This window comes from Oratosquilla oratoria, chromosome 14 (genome assembly GCF_046742065.1).
Source record: "Oratosquilla oratoria isolate Oo_2021 chromosome 14, ASM4674206v1, whole genome shotgun sequence".
Classification (NCBI taxonomy): domain Eukaryota; kingdom Metazoa; phylum Arthropoda; class Malacostraca; order Stomatopoda; family Squillidae; genus Oratosquilla; species Oratosquilla oratoria.
The window spans coordinates 26,988,273-27,010,764 of NC_134790.1; the positions used below are offsets into that span (position 1 = coordinate 26,988,273).

At 36.4% G+C, this 22,492-nt stretch overlaps 1 protein-coding gene across 1 annotated transcript in view; it reads right to left on the reverse strand.

Moving 5' to 3' along the window:
- The window catches only part of LOC143032604 (uncharacterized), a 204,340-nt gene that overhangs the window by 150,559 nt on the left and 31,289 nt on the right, over nt 1-22,492 (reverse strand). Inside the window, exon 7 of the mRNA XM_076197475.1 lies at nt 8,915-9,029. Coding sequence (XP_076053590.1) covers nt 8,915-9,029 — 115 coding nt within the window. The remainder of the gene's footprint in view (nt 1-8,914; nt 9,030-22,492) is intronic.

Genomic DNA, 22,492 nt, shown 5'->3' on the forward strand with positions numbered 1-22,492 from the left:
TATCATATGAAGAGAGACTAGCAAAACTTGAACTACAGACACTAGAGCAAAGAAGAGAGAGAGGAGATTTGATAGCTATTTACAGAATCATGAAAGGCATAGAAATTACTGATAGAGAGAATCTGATAAAATGGGATAACAGAAATACAAGAGGACACGGAAAGAAAATAAAAAAAGACAGCTATAGAAGAGACTTGAAAAAGAACAGCTTCCCTCACAGAGTAATAAACAGTTGGAACAAGTTAGATGAGAAAGTGGTGTGTGCAAAAACAATACATGAATTTAAAAATAGTTTAGATAAAATGAGATAAGACGGGACCCCACGACCATAGCTCCCCTTCCCGTATAATACAACTAGGTAAATACAACTAGGTAAATACACTTCAACGAATGGACGGCTTAGAAGACGTTCTGAAGAAAATTGAAGTATTGTGGATCCCAATGCAAAGAGAAGTGCCTATTGTATTTACAGGGTGGGGGAAATTGCTCGTGGGGTAGTAGGAAAGTAGAGAAAGAGGAAAAGGGGAGGGATTACTGAGGGAAATGGAAGGAAATGAGGAAGGAGTAGACTTGGCCCAGGCAGACAGGCGAAAGGTAAACAAACGACCCCCCGACGACGATGAAATGTCTAATAAAAATGTAAAGATTAGAAGTATAGATAAGAGCAATACAGTAGAAAGTGATGAGAATATTTTCCAGGGATTTAAAGAGGGTGGGGGGGACACAAACCCCCCCGACTGACAAGACTAGAAGAGAAGGTCGATATGATGATCGAGGACTTGGAGCGTAGGTTCGGTCATGTTAACAATATTATACGGAGAGTTGAAAAATTGGAAGAACTAGAGAAGGCGAACAAAAAACTTAACTAAGGAAATTGAAGAATTAAAAAAACAGTTAAAAGAAGTAAAAGATGAGAATAAAGTCTTAAAGGAGAATAATAAGGAGAACAAGGAGGGTTGGAAAAAAATTCAAGAAAATAGCAAAGTTGCATTCACTGACATAATCAGACAGCAAATGAATGTACAAACTGAAAACTCAGTTATTAAAGAGATGAGACAGAAGGAGAATATAGTAAGAGACTTAGCAGACAAAAAGAAATGTATAATTATATTAGGAATGGAAGAGAAACATAACCCAGATAGAACCACAAGAATCAAAGAGGAAAATGAAAAAGTAAGAAATTTACTAGAATTAGTTCAGGAAGATGAACCAGAAATAATGAAACAAATCAAAGAGAAATTCAGGCTAGGGAAATATAGTACAGACAAGACCAGACCAATTAAGATTAAATTCAGGTCACAAACTACGGCTGAGAATATCTTATCCAAAACAGGGAAACTAGCAACAAGTGAACAATATAAAAAGGTATGGATAAAAAGGGAAATGAATAAAGAGGAAAGAGAGGAAGAAAAACAGAATAGACTTGAAGCAAAGGGAAAAAAACGAGATAAGAACGGAGTCAGAAAAAGAGAGATTCTATTGGAGAGTAGTGAATATGAAACTAAAGAAAGTCGACATACAAGAGAAAAACAAAAGGGAAACAGAGAACACAATGGAAGTGGCAGAAAACTAAGAGTGTCTTACACAAATATAGATGGATTAATAACAAGATTGAATGAGCTGAATGATTATTTGAAAGAAAAAGAACCAGACATAATGGGAATTGTAGAAACAAAATTAAAAGGTCCACTACCACCCAACAGTGTAGGACATGATTCATATAATTATTGGATTAGAAACAGAGTGAAAAAGGAAGGGGGTGGAGTTATGTTCCTGAATAAGAAGGATATAAACGTGAAGTGTGTCACATATGGAAAGAATACAGTAGAGATGATAATGATGTAAGTAGAAGACAGAGATAAGAATAACAGAAAGTTTGTGATAAATTATGTGCCCCCGGAAACAGCCTCATGGGAAGAGAGTGAACATAAAAGTATGCTAGAGGACACAAAGATAACATTAAACAAGATAATGGAAGAGGGAGGAAAAATAGTTATGATGGGTGACTTTAATTGCAAAGAAATCTGCTGGGAAGAGATGACAGTAAAGGGTGGAGATGGCTCATGGGGAAACGCTCTACTTGAGATGATTACTGACAATACAATGACACAATGGATACAGGAGAACACTAGGTATAGAAATGAAGAAGAGCCATCGAGACTAGACCTAGTAATTACATCCGAACCTAGAATAGTGGACAAAATTGAATATAAAACACCAATAAGTAAAAGTGACCACATATTGATTGAACTGGAACTTAATGAAGAAAAATATATGAAAAGAAATGAACAATATAGAAAAGGAAGAATGTATGAAAAAACAAAATTTCATAAGATAAGAGAATTCTTTCAAAAGGAAAAATGGGAAGAAATATACAAAGAAGAAACAACAGTAGAAGAGAAATGGAATATTTTGACAAAAATTTACAAAAAAGGAGTGGAAAAGTATGTCCCAAGACAAAAACAAGAAAAAGAATATGTAAAATGCTGGTACAACAAAAGCTGTAGGGAGTTAAAAGACAAAAGAGACAAAGCCTGGAACAGATGGAAAAAAGACAGAAGACCTGAAAAATGGAAAATATATACCTGTTATAGAAATGAATATGTACAAATGTGCAGAGAGGAAAAGAGAAAATATGAAAAAGATATCATAGAAAAGTGTAAAGATCAACCAAAACTATTCTACAGATTTGTAAACAATAAACTGAAAAACAAACAAGACTTGGAGAAATTAAGACAGGAGGGAGTTGAATACACTGAGGAAATGGAAATGGCGGAAATTATGAACAAACATTTTAAATCAGTGTTTACAAGGGAGAACATACAACCTGAAGAGAACGAATGGAAAGAGAAAGTCCCCCCTATGGAAGAAATAGAAGTAACAAAGAATGAAATATTAACACACTTGAGTAATCTTGATGTCAGAAAATCGCATGGACCAGATGAAATAGCAAACTGGATATTGAAAGAATGCAGGAATGAACTGGCAGACAAAATACACAGCATACTAAACAGTTCCTTGAAAGAAGGAAAAGTTCCAGAAGATTGGAAAAAAGCAAATATAGTACCTATATATAAAGGAGGAAATAAAGAAGAACCTACCAACTATAGACCAGTCTCTCTAACAAGTACAATAGCAAAAATTTGTGAAAGAATTATCAAAAGTAGATGGGTAAAATATTTAGAAAAAAATAAAGTGTTAAACCCAAGGCAATTTGGATTCAGACAAGGACGATCATGCGTCACCAATTTAATATGTTTCTATTCAAGGCTAATAGATATAATACAAGAAAGAGATGGATGGGCGGACTGTGCATTTCTAGACCTAAAGAAAGCGTTTGACAAAGTGCCACATAAGAAGTTGCTTAAGAAATTAGAAACTCAAGGAGGAATACAAGGAAAACTACTAAATTGGATGGAAGACTTTTTGCAAGAAAGAAGAATGAGAGTAGTGATAAGAGACCAGCACTCAGAATGGGATGAAGTAATAAGCGGTGTTCCGCAGGGAACAGTACTGGCCCCAATAATGTTTGCTATATATATTAATGATATGGATGAAGGAATTGAAAGCTATATGAGCTTCTTTGCAGATGATGCAAAACTACTAAAAAGAGTGAAAACAGAAGAAGATTGTGAATCACTACAGAGAGATCTAAATAAAGTACAGGAATGGAGTAGGAAGTGGGAGATGGAGTTCAATACAAAAAAGTGTAGTATAATGGAATTTGGAAAAAGCAAAAGCAGAGTAACAGGATCGTATAATTTGGGAGAGGAAGGAATAAAAAAAGTAGAAAATGAGAAGGACCTGGGAGTCATTGTTATGAATAATATGTCACCTGAGAAACATATAAATAAGATTTTTGGAGAAACTTATAATTTGATAAGAACAATCAAAGTTGCATTTACATACCTGGATGAAGAAATGGTGAAGAAAATCCTAATCACCCTGATAAGACCAAGATTGGAATATGCAGCAACGATATGGTCACCAAGTACAAAAAAATGTATAAAAAAACTTGAAAGAATACAAAGAGCAATTACAAAACTGGCACCTACACTCTCAAAACTATCATATGAAGAGAGACTACAAAAACTTGAACTACAGACACTAGAGAAAAGAAGAGAGAGAGGAGATTTGATAACTATTTGCAGAATCATGAAAGGCATGGAAATTACCGATAGAGAGAAGCTGATAAAATGGGATGACAGAAATACAAGAGGACACGGAAAGAAAATAAAAAAAGACAGCTATAGAAGAGATTTGAAAAAGAACAGTTTTCCTCACAGAGTAATAGACAGTTGGAACAAGTTAGATGAGAAAGTGGTGTGTGCAAAAACAATACATGAATTTAAAAATAGTTTAGATAAAATGAGATATGAAGACGGGACCCCACGAGCATAGCTCCCCTTCCCGTAAAATACAACTAGGTAAATACAACTAGGTAAATACATATACCATACGCTTTTACCCTGTACAAGGGAGGTAGAGCTAAAAAAACAAAGGCATATTAATCATTCCTACCCATTCCATCCCCTACATAATCCACTCTTCTACCCTCTTCCCTCCCTCTTATCTTGGAGCCTCCTGGATGACGGGTTATCCCTGCATCTTGTTCACTGCCCTGTTTCAAAAGCAGTGCCGCAAGACACAGCACATCCACAGCAAGGCCGCTTCATTAAATCGAAGACCCTCCCTCTCCGTCCCCTCATGCAGAAGATAGAAGACGGAGAGAAATCCCTTTGGGCTGCGTCAATTTATTTCTCATATATACTCCTTCACCCCCCATCCCCCACCCACTCCTCCTCATGCATCACAGTATCATCCATACACAACCATTCTCCATTCACCCTATCTTCTGTCCTCTCCCGTCCTTCCTCAACAGACATTCCCCTCTTTCTCAATGCCCCTTTTTCCCCATCCATCCATCTCATCCTAAGTCGACCCCTCATGTTACTACTTCCACCTCTGCCTTCTACACCTTTTTTACTAGTCTTTCTTCACTCATTCTTTCCATGTGTCCAAACCATCCCAATAATCTTTCATCAACCTTATCTCCCAACTCCCTTTCTACCCCTGTTCTCCTCATCACCTTCTCATTTCTCACTCTATCCAGCCTAGTAACCCCTATTATACTTCTCAGGCACCTCATCTCAAACACATTCAAACTCCTCTCTTCCTCTCTTATATTCCATGTTTCTGCCCCATACAGTGCTGTCGGCACAATCACTCCTTCATACAATCTCCTCTTAGCATCCATTCCCAAATGTCTATTTCTCATTACGCTTTCTAATTGCCCAAGGTATTCACTCACTTCTCTCATGTTACCCCTCGACCCCTCATGTTACTACTTCCACCTCTGCCTTCTACACCTTTTTTACTAGTCTTTCTTCACTCATTCTTTCCATGTGTCCAAACCATCCCAATAATCTTTCATCAACCTTATCTCCCAACTCCCTTTCTACCCCTGTTCTCCTCATCACCTTCTCATTTCTCACTCTATCCAGCCTAGTAACCCCTATTATACTTCTCAGGCACCTCATCTCAAACACATTCAAACTCCTCTCTTCCTCTCTTATATTCCATGTTTCTGCCCTATACAGTGCTGTCGGCACAATCACTCCTTCATACAGTCTCCTCCTAGCATCCATTCCCAGATGTCTATTTCTCATTACGCTTTCTAATTGCCCAAGGTATTCACTCACTTCTCTCAATCTATTTTCAACCTCCACCCCCACTCCTCCCTTTCCTGCCACATTCGCACCCAAGTATCTAAAACTATCCACTTCCTCCAGTCTCTCTCCCTTCACACTCACTTCCAGTCTGCTGCTACTTTCTCCCCTTGTACATCTCATCATTTTACATTTACCTATATTTATCATCAACTTCCTTCTCTCGCACACCTTCCCAAACTCTATCACTAACTTCCTCAATCCCTCCTCTGATCCTGCCATAAGCACAGTGTCGTCAGCAAACAACAACTGGCTTAACTCCCACTTTTCTCCATTTTCTTTGACTATCTCCAATCCCTGACTCACTAGTTGCTTAGTTTTTGTCAGCCATGATAGTGATGTCTAAGCAAATTCTTCTTTCCTCGGCACCTAGTTTGTTACAGTAAGGTACACCAAAGAAGACTCAAAATGATTGTTATGGATTTGGAGCTTTGAATATTTACTAATGGTTTCGGTAGACCTTACTCAGTTCTTTCCTTGTCGGTTTTACAACTTTCGTGTTGGTTATTATAATGGTTGTAATATTGATTGATAATATCATGCAGTATTAGTTAATCGTGTACTCATACTTTATATCTAACATACATAAGAGCTGACTGGAAGTTCATCTTAATGTAACACATTTGATTCCTATACTTAACAAAGTATATATAACTACTGTACTAGCAACTCGTGAACTCATTCACAGAGGAGCAACTATCATTTATACTGGAGCCATCACATGCCATAATAGATTATTCATTATACCTTTACTCATTAAATTTTATGTGTATTCCATACATATAACTATCGTGATTATGATATAAAAAGAGTGGTCCAAAAAATTAGTGATGCATTACTTGGGAATCCCAGACCTACATGCAGTACCTAACTACCAACAACTCGCTTACTGAGAGGCGATCACGTTGAAAGGGGAGTGGAAAGTCAACTTGTTCAAAAGCTCTGCCTAGTATTGGCTGTGGCTCTCTGCACCGTCTGCCCACGAACTTTCAGCCGTGGTTGTGCATTGACGGGATGGTACAGGAGGTGAATGCTAGGATCATGGTTAGGGATTTGGAGATTGTGAGAAGAGAGGGTAATGGGAGGTGACCCAGGTGTTGTTTGTTGACAACAATGCACTTGTGGTTAGGTCAGAGGAGGGGCAGCTAGTGGCAGAGTTTGGAGAGGGTAATTGAGAGGATCAATCAATTCATTGCCCCTTGTCCCTCGTAGAAGACCCGCAGCCTCCAGGAAAGCGGCAACAACCCCCAGTCAGAACCATAAGTCTTTTAGTGGAGAGAGTGTTATTGTCTGGGAATTGCTAATGTGGATTATTGTGGTGTGAGGTGTTTTGTGTCTTCCATGTGATGGTTGTATCTGGGGCAACTTGCATTTGTGGCCAGGCCTATTTTGTATTGGTACTATTTTAATGCTGGATGGTGTCCTGAGCACAGGCATGACAGTATAGTTCACGTCAGGTGTGCGAGGGTTTTCTCTGTGGAGCTTGATTTTGGAGGTTGTTGTTGGAATATTGAGTTTAAAGGTCTTTCTTGAAGGGCTTGTTTAATTACCTGGGTGTGTATGTGTTTATTGTGGATGTTTTGTGTAGTATAGGTGATAGGTTGTTATAGATGTTTGAATAGTATGCTGCTGGTGCATTTTTTATGGTCCTTGTGAGATGTAGTGTGAAGGGTGTGTGTTGTTTAGGGTTTTGGCATAGAATCGTGTTCCTGTCATTTTCATGTGGTGTTCTAAGGAGAGGATTTTGGTTCCTTTATGTAGGTGTCCAATAGGGTTGTTTTTGGTGCATCCTGTAACCTCAGTGCACAATTTTGTAGTGTTCGTGAATTGTTTTTGTTTATCTTGCTGGTTGTTGGGAGCCATGCTGTGGAGTAGTCAAGGGTGTTTCTATAACTTAATTGTAGATGGCTATTAGATTTTCTTTCTATTGTCCAAAGTCATTCATAATGATGGGTTTTTGGTAGATTTGCTTTCTTGTTAATTTTTACTCTCAGCTCTTTGATATATGAACTGAAAGTTATATATGCATCAAATATTAGGCCCAGAATTTTGGGGTTGTTTGCCAGAGGAAGAGTTTGACCATTTCATTTTACTATAGGGTGTTTTTTTATTTATGGTTGTCTGGAGTAAAGTTACTATTGTTTTCTGGGGCAAAGTTTTCATTGTTTATTGAGCCCTTGTTACAGCTTATTCAGGTAGGCTTGGGTGCTCTTTGCTGCTACTTTGTATTTACTGTGCTGGGTTATTATTGTTAAGTCATCCGCACATGGTAGAACATTGGTGTTTACTTCTGGTTCTGGGGTTGGGAGATCATTTATGAAGAGGTTGAACAGTGAAGGTGAAGATATTGCACCCTGAGGGATTCCATTGTATAGCCTTTTTGTACCTGATATTTGGTTGTTTTAGGTTATTCTGTATAGTCTCTGTTATGAATATCTGTCCCAATGATCTTTTGAAATAATGTGTGTTTGGAAAACTTGTTGAAAGCCTTGTTTATATGTATGGCAACCATAACTGCTCTTTCTGGTGGATTTTTTTTTCAATCCTTCCAGTATTTGTTGTGTGATATTTGTGAGTAGTGTTGGTAGAGTGGGCTTCCTTGAAATAATATTGGTTGGAGGAGAAGGGTGTTTTTGATTTGATTCTTGCTACCAGATAGTAGTAAGATTGGTTTTTATGATGCAGGGTTTTCAGGTGGTTTGTTTGGTTTCAAGATTGGTATTATGTGAGGGTTTTTTTTCCAGATATATGGGATGTTGTGTAATCAAGGGTAGCTGAAAATATCTGTTAACCCATTCAACTCCGATGACAAGATGTCTTGTCATTTGGTCAAATAAAGCAAAAAATCATAAAACACCAAAATGTTTGATCAAACACCAGAAAAATATGACGTCAGTCCTCGCTTCACTGCGAGCGAAGCGAGGATTGACGTCATATTTTTCTGGTGTTTGATCAAACATTTTGGTGTTTTATGATTTTTTGTTTTATTTGACCAAATGACAAGACATCTTGTCATCGGAGTTGAATGGGTTAAGGTTCTTATGGCTGTTTGGCTAAGGTGTTTGAAGTAGATGTTAGAGATCCTGTCTGGGCCAGCTTTGGCAGAAGGAAAGAAATATTGATGCTGATATTGACTTTACAATTGTTCATACCTTGCAGACCTCATTCTTAGTTACTGTACCCACCTGCATCTCCATAGTAGTTGCCCACACTTTCAAGGCGGTAGTTTGGTGAAGGACCCACAACGAAATTGTCATATGATGCAAACTGCATCTCTCCATTTTCTTTTTTGAAATAGAACTGAAAAAGAATGGTAATTCATTACCTACTTCAGCCACTGTAATGTACAAGTTGTGAACAGGATTAAAATGTATTTGTATTTTGTTGATGATAACTCATCAGAGTTCCTATCTCTGGGGACATTATTGTGGTAAAGAGGTTGAGTCATAGATGTGGTAAAGGAGGGATTTAAGAAGAGGAACAGGAAAGAGGGATAATAGAAGTTAAAAAAAGTTCAGCATTCATTAATCAAATGCTTCAATCATTTTTTTCCTCTGTATCTATCTATAAATATGAGTCTGGGTATGTTAGAAAATTAGAGAATAGGAGACAGGACACAGCGAGCGTTGCTCCTTTACTGTATACTACAATTAGGTAAATGCGTGCATACGCACATACACATGACCATGTTACAATTGAACTTCAGCCAGAGGATGAGAATATAGAGCCAAGGGATGTATCTCGCAGGCAAGGGAGACTCAATTTTAGGAAAGCAGATTATTTATGGTTGAGAAAATTCTTTGAAGAAACAAACTGTAAGGAATTCATGAACACCACAGTAATAAGGAGAAAATGGGAAATCTTTCTTGATATTTACAACCTAGGAGTGAACAAACATGTGCCAAAGACTAGTGGAAGGAAGAAGCAAAAACAGGACTGGTTGAACAAAAAGTGTGAGATAGAAAAATAAAAATAAAAGAAAAAAACAGGGAGGTGGCTTGGGGAAAATGGAGAAAGTAAAGAAGCAATAAAACAAAAGAAGCTTACAAATAAGCTAGGAATGACTATACCAGAATTCGGAGGGAGAAAGAAAGCAATTTTGAAAGAGGTGCCGTAGCAAAATACAAATATGAACTAAAACTGTTTTACAGGCTCATAAATGGTAAATTGAGACACGGAAGAAATCATCAAGTTAATAATGGATGGTAAGGTCTTTAAAGAGGCTTCAGCTCAGGCAGTAATAATAAATGAAAGTTTCCAATCGGTCTTCACAAAAGAACACAACTTTTTGGAGAAAAGCGAGGGGAGCAAAAATCTAGGTTTAGCAGATATAAATGTAGAAGTGAGGAAAGTGCTCAATCTCCTGGGATCATTGGATGTGACAAAAGCCTCAAGATCTGCCGGGATCTCAAACTGGACACTTAAAGAATGTAGGGAATAACTAGTGTACAGGATCCACAGTCTTATTACATGTTCATCGAAGGAAGCCATTGTGCCACTTGATTGGAAAAGGGCAAACGTTGTGCCAATTCACAAAAATGGAAACAAGAAAACACCACTAAATAATAGGCCCATATCACTAACCAGCATTATAGTGAAATTATGTGAAAGGATTGTGAAATATTGATGGGCCAAATATAATGAAAAGATGAACATTCTGACAGTTTTGCTTCAGATCTGGAAAGTCATGTGTGTTGAACATTTTAATCTTTTACCCAAGAGTGATTGATGTGTTACAAGAATGACATGGATGGATGAGTTGTGTGTACCTGAACCGAGAGAAGCCATTTGATAAAGTACCTCACAGCTGACTTATGCAGAAATTGGAGCATGTTGGAGGACAGAGATGCAAACTACTAGAATGGATTAAAGACTTTTTGAAGGAAAGATACATGAGGACAGTAGTAAAGGACAAAATGTCAAGCTGGAGAGCAGTAACGAGTGGAGTTCCACAAGGTTCAGTGCTTGCACCAATAATGTTTCTTGTCTATGTTAATGCCATGATGGAAGGAACAACAAGCTATGCCAACATGCTTGTAGATGATGCAAAAATCATGAGAAGTATGAAAAATGAGGATGGTAGAATTTTACAAAAAGACCTAGATACTATTTTCGCATAGAGCCAAGAACGGGAAATGAAGTTCACTAAAAAAAAAAAAACAGTACTGAAAAATGGACAATACAGGTTATCCTTAAACAATTCCTTGGGAAGTGAACACATTATAAAAGCAAAAGAGGAGAAAGACTTAGAAGTGTTGATAAAAAAAAAACCTGTCACCTGAGACATATCAGCAGGACTGTGGGGAAGACATATGTAATACTGCAAAAGATTGAATGATGTTTCGTTATATGGATGAAGAGATGATGAAAAAACTCATCGAAACTGTTATGTCCAAGACTGGAATATGCATCAGTAGTAGGGTCCTCACACAGAGTAAAGTATATAAGCAAGATTGAGAGAATACAAAGGGCAGCAAACAAACTGGTCCCCAACCAAGCAGATACACCATTGGAGGAAAGACTAAAAGTACTGGGTCTGCCAACTTTGAAAAATCGAAGAGAAAGATATTACAGGTACTCGTCGTTTAACGACGACAATTGGGACCAGCGCGCCGTCGTTAACCGAATTGGTCGTGTATACATATACGTACATGTACTGTATGTACAATGTCCAGCAATACATGTATCTTTATTTTCGTGTATTTTCCCTCTTTTATACAGTACATTAAAGCTTTATTTACTGTTTATTTACGGTGGTTAGGTTCCTAAAATTACCGTATATGACCAAATCCGCGTATGCTGACATTCCATATTGAATACCGGGGTATTTTTTTTAGTTTCGACCATGGGCGCAATATAGCAATAGAAAATTAATCATTAATTTTGTAAATTAAAATGTATCAACGTAATATGCAATTTTGTGGGCGGAAATGAAAGTAAAAAATACCTTGCTACAAGAAAATATGCTAATGAACGAAGTCGGTAGCATAGGCTCGGGACGCCATCTTGTCGTCCCGACGACGACGACAACGAGGACGACGACGACGACAACGAGGACGATCCGGATGACATTTAATTTGCAGATAATGATTTATTAAACACAGGTTAGGTTAGTTTAGGTTAGACGAATTAATTTATCATCCTTTCATTTCTTCGACATCGGCATCTATCATAACAAACATGATGTACCATTCGTCCGACATGACTTCGTTACTTACGAAATCTGTTTTAGCATTTTTTTTTCATTTCCGCTCACAAAATTGCATATTAACATGATACATTATAATTTACAAAATTAATAATTAATTTTCTATTGTTATATTGCGCCCATGGTCGAAACTAAAAATTTACCACTACCGGTATACACTGTACCCCAGGTAGTTTTTGCAGCTTGCAGGATGGTAATGTAGACCTAAGCTTCAGAACACTTTACCTCACAGCTAATATCCACCGTACAAGTTCATTTATAACATCATACAAATTTGCCTCAGCCAACTTAATTATCGTACACGACGTCGTAACTTCGGGAGATTTACGTTAAACGAGGTCATAAAGCCCGTCGTTACTCCGAGTTGTCGTTAACCAAGTAGGTCGTTAAATGAGGAGTACCTGTACATGATTACAGTGTTCAGGTCATTAAAGGGGATAGATTGTATTGATAGAAGAGATCTGATTAAAGATGGAAGGGCCTTAAGAGGTCATGGAAGTGAATTAAAAAAGACCACATGTCGAAAGGATGTGTAGAAATACAGTTTTCCATATAGATGTGTAAATATTTGGAATAGCTCAAACAATACATGAGTTCAAATCTAGATATGATAATTGGAAATCAAAGATGTAGATTATGTTAGAACCATACATGAATTTGAGTCTAGGTATGTTAGAAAATTAGAGAATAGGAAACATGACTCAATAAACGTTGCTCCTTTCCTGTATACTACAATTAGGTAAATACACACACACACACACACACACTTCAACGAACGGACGGCTTAGAAGACGTTCTGAAGAAAATTGAAGTATTGTGGATCCCAACGCAAAGAGAAGTGCCTATTGTATTTACAGGGTGGGGGGGAAATTGCTCGTGGGGTAGTAGGAAAGTAGGGAAAGAGGAGAAGGGGAGGGATTACTGAGGGAAATGGAAGGAAATGAGGAAGGAGTAGACTTGGCCCAGACAGACAGGCGAAAGGTAAACAAAATGGCCCCCGACGACGATGAAATGTCTAATAAAAATGTAAAGATTAGAAGAATAGATAAGAGCAATACAGTAGAAAGTGATGAGAATATTTTCCAGGGATTTAAAGAGGGTGGGGGGGACACAACCCCCCCCCCCGACTGACAAGACTAGAAGAGAAGGTCGATAAGATGATCGAGGACTTGGAGCGTAGGTTCGGTCATGTTAACAATATTATAAGGAGGGTTGAAAAATTGGAAGAACTAGAGAAGGCGAACAAAAACTTAACTGATGAAATAGAAAACCTGAAAAGACAGTTAAAAGAAGTAAAGGTGGAGAATGAGGAATTGAAGAGGAATAGTAAAGAAAACAGAGAGGGATGGAAGTCGATAAAAGAAAACAGTAAAGTTGCATTTACTGATATAATTAAACAGCAAATGAGAGAGCAAACTGAAGACTCAGTTATTAAAGTAATGAGACAGAAGGAGAATATAGTATGAGACTTAGCTGACAAAAAGAAATGTATAATTATATTAGGAATGGAAGAGAAACATAACCCAGATAGAACCACAAGAATCAAAGAGGAAAATGAAAAAGTAAGCAGTTTACTAAAATTAGTTCAGCAAGATGAACCAGAAATTATGAAGGAAATTGAGGAAAAATTCAGGCTCGGAAAGTATAGTAAAGATAAGACCAGACCAATTAAGATTAAATTCAGGTCACAAACGACGGCAGAGAATATCTTATCCAAAACAGGGAAACTAGCAACAAGTGAACAATATAAAAAGGTATGGATAAAAAGGGAAATGAATAAAGAGGAAAGAGAGGAAGAAAAGCAGAAAAGACTTGAAGCTAAGACAAAAAACGAGAACAGAACGGAGTCAGAGAAAGAGAGATTCTATTGGAGAGTGGTGAATATGAAACTAAGACAGTTCGACATACAAGAGAAAAGCAAAAGGGAAACAGAGAACACAATGGAAGTGACAGAAAACTAAGAGTGTCTTACACAAATATAGATGGATTAATAACAGGATTGAATGAGCTGAATGATTATTTGAAAGAAAAAGATCCGGACATAATGGGAATTGTAGAAACAAAATTAAAAGGCCCACTACCACCCAACAGTGTAGGACATGATGCATATAATTATTGGATTAAAAACAGAGAGAAAAAGCAAGGGGGTGGAGTTATGTTCCTGACTAAGAAGGATATAAACGTGAAGGGTGTCATATATGGAAAGAATACAGTAGAGATGATTACGATAGAAGTGGAAGACAGAGATAAGAGCAGAAAATTTGTGATAAATTATGTGCCACCGAAAACAGCCTCATGGGAGGAGAGTGAACATAAAAGTATGTTAGAGGACACAAAGATAACATTAAATAAAATAATGGAAGATGGAGGAAGAATAGTTATAATGGGCGACTTTAATTGCAATGAAATCTGCTGGGAAGAAATGACAGTAAAGGGTGGAGACGGCTCATGGGGAAACGCTCTACTTGAGATGATTACTGACCATACAATGACACAATGGATACAGGAGAACACCAGGTATAGAAATGAAGAAGAACCATCGAGACTAGACTTAATAATTACATCTGAACCTAGAATAGTGGACAAGATTGAATATAAAACACCAATAAGCAAAAGTGACCACATATTGAACTGGAACTTAATGAAGAAAAATATAGGAAAAGAAATGAGCAATATAGAAAAGGAAGAATGATGTATGAAAAAACAAACTTTGATAAAATAAGAGAATTCTTTCAAAAAGAAAACTGGGAAGAAATATACAAAGAAGAAACAACAGTGGAAGAGAAATGGAATATTTTGACAAAAATTTACAAAAAAGTAGTGGAAAAGTATGTCCCAAGACAAAAACAAGAAAAAGAATATGTAAAATGCTGGTACAACAAAAGTTGTAGGGAGCTAAAAGACAAAAGAGACAAAGCCTGGACCAGATGGAAAAAAGACAGAAGACCTGAAAAATGGAAAATATATACTTGTTATAGAAATGAATATGTACAAACGTGCAGAGAGGAAAAGAGAAAATATGAAAAAGATATCATAGAAAAGTGTAAAGATCAACCAAAACTATTCTACAGATTTGTAAACAATAAACTGAAAAACAAACAAGACTTGCAGAAATTAAGACAAGAGGGAGTTGAATACACTGAGGAAATGGAAATGGCGGAAATTATGAACAAACATTTTAAATCAGTGTTTACAAGGGAGAACATACAACCTGAAAAGATTGAATGGAAAGAGAAAGTCCCCCCTATGGAAGAAATAGAAGTAACAAAGAATGAAATATTGAAACACTTGAGTAATCTTGATGTCAGAAAATCGCATGGACCAGATGATATAGCAAACTGGATTCTGAAAGAATGCAGGAATGAACTGGCAGACAAAATACATAGCATACTAAACAGTTCCTTGAAAGAAGGAAAAGTTCCAGAAGATTGGAAAAAAGCAAATATAGTACCTATATATAAAGGAGGAAATAAAGAAGAACCTACAAACTATAGACCAGTCTCCCTAACAAGTACAATAGCAAAAATTTGTGAAAGAATTATCAAAAGTAGATGGGTAAAATATTTAGAAAAAAACAAAGTGTTAAATCCAAGGCAATTTGGATTCAGACAAGGACGATCATGCGTCACCAATTTAATATGTTTCTATTCAAGGCTAATAGATATAATACAAGAAAGAGATGGATGGGCGGACTGTGCATTTCTAGACCTAAAGAAAGCTTTTGACAAAGTATCACATAAGAAGTTGCTTAAGAAATTAGAAACTGAAGGAGGAATACAGGGAAAACTACTAAATTGGATGGAGGACTTTTTGCAAGAAAGAAAAATGATGATGAAGTAATAAGCGGTGTTCCGCAGGGAACAGTACTGGCCCCAATAATGTTTGCTATATATATTAATGATATGGATGAAGGAATAGAAAGCTATATGAGCTTCTTTGCAGATGATGCAAAACTACTGAAAAGAGTGGAAACTGAAGAAGATTGTGAATCACTACAGAGAGATCTAAATATAGTACAGGAATGGAGTAGGAAGTGGGAGATGGAGTTCAATACAAAAAAGTGTAGTAGAATGGAACTTGGAAAAAGCAAAAACAGAATAACAGGATTATATAAATTGGGAGAAGAAGGAATAAAAAAAGTAGAAAATGAGAAGGACCTGGGAGTCATTGTTATGAATAATATGTCACCTGAGAAACATATAAATAAGATTTTTGGAGAAACTTATAATTTAATAAGAACAATCAAAGTTGCATTTACATACCTGGATGAAGAAATGGTGAAGAAAATCCTAATCACCCTGATAAGACCAAGATTGGAATATGCAGCAACGATATGGTCACCAAGTACAAAAAAATGTATAAAAAAACTTGAAAGAATACAAAGAGCAATTACAAAACTGGCACCAACGCTCTCAAAACTATCATATGAAGAGAGACTAGCAAAACTTGAACTACAGACACTAGAGCAAAGAAGAGAGAGAGGAGATTTGATAGCTATTTACAGAATCATGAAAGGCATAGAAATTACTGATAGAGAGAATCTGATAAAATGGGATGACAGAAATACAAGAGGACACGGAAAGAAAATAAAAAAAGATAGCTATAGAAGAGATTTGAAAAAGAACAGCTTTCCTCACAGAGTAATAAACAGTTGGAACAAGTTAGATGAGAAAGTGGTGTGTGCAAAAACAATACATGAATTTAAAAATAGTTTAGATAAAATGAGATATGAAGACGGGACCCCACGAGCATAGCTCCCCTTCCCGTAAAATACAACTAGGTACAACTAGGTAAATACACACTCCACCGAACGGACGGCGTAGAGGACGTTCTGAAGAAAAAGTGAAATTTTCGTGGATCCCAAAGCAAAGGAAGTACCTATTGGATTTACAGGGTGGGGGGGAAATTGCTCGTGGTGTAGTGGGAAAGTGAGGAAAAAGGAGAAGGGGAGGGATTACTGAGGGAAATGGAAGGAAATGAGGAAGGAGAGGACTTGGTCCAGGCAGGCAGACACCATGTAAACAAAAGAGGTCCCAACCAATTTAGTGACGATGAAATGTCTAACAAAAATGTAAAGATTAGAAACATAGATAAGAACAATTCAATGGAAGGTGAGGATAACAATTTCCAAGGATTTAAAGAGGGGGAGGCGGATACCAACTTCCCCTGACTAGCAAAAGTGGAGGAAAGGCTTGAACAAATGACTGAAGATTGGGAGATTAGGTTCGGTAAAATGTCAAAACTTGCAGAAAAGTTTGAAAGATTGGAAGAACTAGAGAAGGCGAAAAAAATTTAACTGATGAAATAGAAGAACTAAAAAGACAGTTAAAAGAAGTAAAAGAGGAGAATAAAGAATTAAAAAGGAACAATAAAGACAATAAAAAAACAATAGCAAAAGAGGCACAGGGGTGGAGGAAGATACAGGAAAATAGTAAAGTTGCATTTACTGATATAATTAAACAGCAAATGAAAGAACAAACTGAAGACTCAGTTATCAAAGTGATGAGACAGAAGGAGAATATTGTAAGAGACTTAGCAGACAAAAAGAAATGTATAATTATATTAGGAATGGAAGAGAAACATAACCCAGATAGAACCTCAAGAACCAATGAGGAAAATGAAAAAGTAAGCCGATTACTACAATTTGTTCAGGAAGATGAACCACAAATAATGAAACAAATCGAAGAGAAAATCAGGCTCGGAAAGTATAGTACAGATAAGACCAGAACAATTAAGATTAAATTCAGGTCACAAACGACGGCAGAGAATATCTTATCCAAAACAGGGAAACTAGCAACAAGTGAACAATATAAAAAGGTATGGATAAAAAGGGAAATGAATAAAGAGGAAAGAGAGGAAGAAAAAAAGGAAAGACTTGAAGCTAAGGAAAAAAACGAGAACAGAACATTCAGAAAAAGAGAGATTCTACTGGAGAGTAGTGAATATGAAAGTAAGGAAATTCGGCATACAAGAGAAAAACAAAAGGGAAACAGAGAACACAATGGAAGTGGCAGAAAACTAAGAGTGTCTTACACAAATATAGATGGATTAATAACAGGATTGAATGAGCTGAATGATTATCTGAAGGAAAAAGAACTGGACATAATGGGAATTGTAGAAACAAAATTAAAAGGTCCACTACCACCCAACAGTGTAGGACATGATACATATAATTATTGGATTAGAAAGAGAGAGACAAAGCAATGGGGTGGAGTTATGTTCCTGACTAAGAAGGATATAAACATGAGGTGTGTCACATATGGAAAGAATACAGTAGAGATGATTATGATAGAAGTGGAAGACAGAGATAAGAAGAGCAGAAAGTTTGTGATAAATTATGTGCCTCCGAAAACAGCCCCGTGGGAAGAGAGTGAACATAAAAGTATGTTAGAGGACACAGAGATAACATTAAATAAGATAATGGAAGATGGAGGAAGAATAGTTATGATGGGCGACTTTAATTGCAAAGAAATCTGCTGGGAAGAGATGACAGTAAAGGGTGGAGACGGCTCATGGGGAAACGCTCTACTTGAGATGATTACTGACCATACAATGACACAATGGATACAGGAGAACACTAGGTATAGGAATGAAGACGAACCATCGAGACCAGACCTAATAATTACATCTGAACCTAGAATAGTGGAAAAGATTGAATATAAAACACCAATAAGTAAAAGTGACCACATATTGATTGAACTGGAACTAAACGAGGAAAAATACATGAAAAGGAATGAACAATATAGAAAAGGAAGAATGATGTATGAAAAAACAAACTTTGATAAAATAAGAGAATTCTTTCAAAATGAAAACTGGGAAGAAATATACAAAGAAGAAACAACAGTGGAAGAGAAATGGAATGTTTTGACAAAAATTTACAAAAAAGGAGTGGAAAAATATGTCCCAAGACAAAAACAAGAAAAAGAATATGTAAAATGCTGGTACAACAAAACTTGTAGGGAGTTAAAAGAGAAAAGAGACAAAGCTTGGACCAGATGGAAAAAAGACAGAAGGCCTGAAAAATGGAAAATATATACTTGTTATAGAAATGAATATGTACAAACGTGCAGAGAGGAAAAGAGAAGATATGAAAAAGATGTCATAGAAAAGTGTAAAGATCAACCTAAACTATTTTACAGATTTGTAAACAACAAATTGAAAAACAAACAAGACTTGGAGAAATTAAGACAAGGAGGAGTTGAATACGCAGAGGAAATTGAAATGGCGGAAATTATGAACAAACATTTTAAATCAGTGTTTACAAGGGAGAACATACAACCTGAAGAGATCGAATGGAAAGAGAAAGTCCCTCCCATGAAAGAAATAGAAGTAACAAAGAACGAAATATTGAAACACTTGAGTAATCTTGATGTCAGAAAATCGCATGGACCAGATGAAATAGCAAACTGAATTTTGAAAGAATGCAGGAATGAACTGGCAGACAAAATACACAGCATAATAAACAGTTCCTTGAAAGAAGGAAAAGTTCCAGAAGATTGGAAAAAAGCAAATATAGTACCTATATATAAAGGAGGAAATAAAGAAGACCCTACCAACTATAGACCAGTCTCTTTAACAAGTACAATAGCAAAAATTTGTGAAAGAATTGTCAAAAGTAGATGGGTAAAATATTTAGAAAAAAACGTGTTAAATCCAAGGCAATTTGGATTCAGACAAGGACGATCATGCGTCACCAGTTTAATATGTTTCTATTCAAGGCTAATAGATATAACACAAGAAAGAGATGTATGGGCTGATTGTGCATTTCTAGACCTAAAAAAAGCTTTTGACAAAGTATCACATAAGAAGTTGCTTAAGATATTAGGAACTGAAGGAGAAATACAGGGCAAACTGCTTAATTGGATGGAAGACTTTTTGCAAGAAAGGAAAATGAGAGTATAAGAGACAAACACTCAAAATGGGATGAACTAATAAGCGGTGTTCCGCAAGGAACAGTTCTGGCCCCAATAATGTTTGCTGTATATATTAATGATATGGATGAAGAAATTGAAAGCTATATGAGCTTCTTTGCAGATGATGCAAAACTACTGAAAAGAGTAAATATGGAAGAAGATTGTGAGTCACTACAGAGAGATCTATATAAAGTACAGGAATGGAGTAGGAAGTGGGAGATGGAGTTCAATACAAAAAAGTGTAGTATAATGGAATTTGGAAAAAGCAAAAACAGAATAACAGGATCATATAAATTGGGAGAAGAAGGAATAAAAAAAAAGTAGAAAATGAGAAGGACCTGGGAGTCATTGTTATGAATGTCACCTGAGAAACATATAAATAAGATTTTTGGAGAAACTTATAATTTAATAAGAACAATCAAAGTTGCATTTACATACCTGGATGAAGAAATGGTGAAGAAAATTCTAATCACCCTGATAAGACCAAGACTGGAATATGCAGCAACGATATGGTCATGAAGTAAAAAAATAATGTATAAAAAAAAATTGAAAGAATACAAAGAGCAATTACAAAATTGGCACCAACACTCAAAACTATCATATGAAGAGAGACTAGCAAAACTTGAACTACAGACACTAGAGCAAAGAAGAGAGAGAGGAGATTTGATAGCTATTTACAGAATCATGAAAGGCATAGAAATTACTGATAGAGAGAATCTGATTAAATGGGATGATAGAAATACAAGAGGACACGGAAAGAAAATAAAAAAAGACAGCTATAGAAGAGACTTGAAAAAGAACAGTTTTCCTCACAGAGTAATAGACAGTTGGAACAAGTTAGATGAGAAAGTGGTGTGTGCAAAAACAATACATGAATTTAAAAAAAGTTTAGATAAAATGAGATATGAAGACGGGACACTACGAGCATAGCTCCCCTTCCCATAAAATACAAGTAGGTACAACTAGTATAAAACACACACACACGCGTCGGACTGGCAATGAAGATTGGAACTCCGGAAGGAATACGCAATTTTCGAGGACTTCGACGACCAGGAAGTACCTGTGTTGTATTAGTAGGGAAGGGGAAAGCTCTTGGTGTAGTGGGAAGGTGGGAAAAAAAGGGAGAAGGGGAGGGATTATTGAGGAAAATGGAAGGAAATGAGGAAGGGGACGAACGGGCCCCGGACGTCCGAAGGAATGCCAACAAGAGATGCGCAGATGACAGAGGTGAAGTCGAAGAAATTAGTAATGGCGTAAAAAATTAGAAATATAGATAAGAGCAGCGCAATAGAGAGTGGAGATAATTGGTTGTATGGATTTTTTGAGGGAGGAGATGACAACGTCCCCCCAATTAGCAAGCCTTGAGGAAAAAGCTGACCAAAATGAACGATTCATGGTAGGTTAGGCTCAGTCAATTTCCACTGATTACACAAAGAGTTGATAAATTGGAAGAACTAGAGAAGGAGAACCAAAACCTAAATAAAGAAATAGAAGAATTAAAAAGACAGTTAAAAGAAGTAAAGGATGAGAATGAGGAATTAAAGAAGAATAATGAAAATAATAAAGAGTCAATAGGAAACGAGGTAAGTGTTTGGAAAAAAGGTTCAGAAAAATAGCAAAATTAAATTTAGAGATATAGTGAAATAACAGATAAAGAAACACACTCAGGACACAGTTATTAAAGTGATGAGAGAGAAGGAGAATATAGTAAGAGACTTACCAGATAAAAAGAAATGTATAGTTATGTTAGGAATGAAAGAGAAACATAATCCAAAAAGGACTACAAGAGTAAAAGAGGAGAAAGAAAGAGTGAACAGGGTACTAAAAATATTTCAATATGAACAGGAAATAGGGAAAGAAATTGAAGAAATATATAGACTGGGGAAACACAATATAGACAAGACCAGACCAATTAAGATTAAATTTAGGTCACAAACGACAGCAGAGAATGTCTTTTCAAAAACAGGAAAACTAGTAGAAAGTGATATGTACAAACAGGTATGGATAAAAAGAGAGATGAATAAAGAGGAAGAGAAAACAAAAAGAATCGAAGCTAGGAAAAGAACGAGAACAGAACAGAGTCAGACAAAGAGAAATTCTATTGGAGAGTAGTGGATATGAAAGTGAGGAAATGGTTCATAGGAGAGAAAAACAGAAGGGAAACAGAAAACAGGATAGAGGTAGCAGAAAATTAAAAGTGTCCTTCACAAATATAGATGGACTAATAACAGGCTTGAATTAACTGAATGATTACCTGAATGGAAAAGGAACCTGGCATAATGGGAGTTGTATAAACAAAGTTGAAGAAAAAAAGAGGGTGGAGTTATGTTCCAGATTCAGAAAGATATAAATGTGAGGAATGTTACATATGGAAAGAATAGAGTGGAAATGATTATGATGGAAATAGAGGACAGGAACAAGAAGAGCAGGAAGTTTGTGGTAAATTATGTGCCTCCTAAGACGGCTTCCTGGGAAGAGAGAGACCACAAGAATATGTTAGAAGACACGAGGATAACACTAAATAAGATAATTGAAGATGGAGGAAGAATAGTTATAATGGGTGACTTTCATTGTAAAGAAATATGCTGGGAAGAAATGACAGTGAAGGGTTGAGATTACCTATGGAGAAATGATATGATACT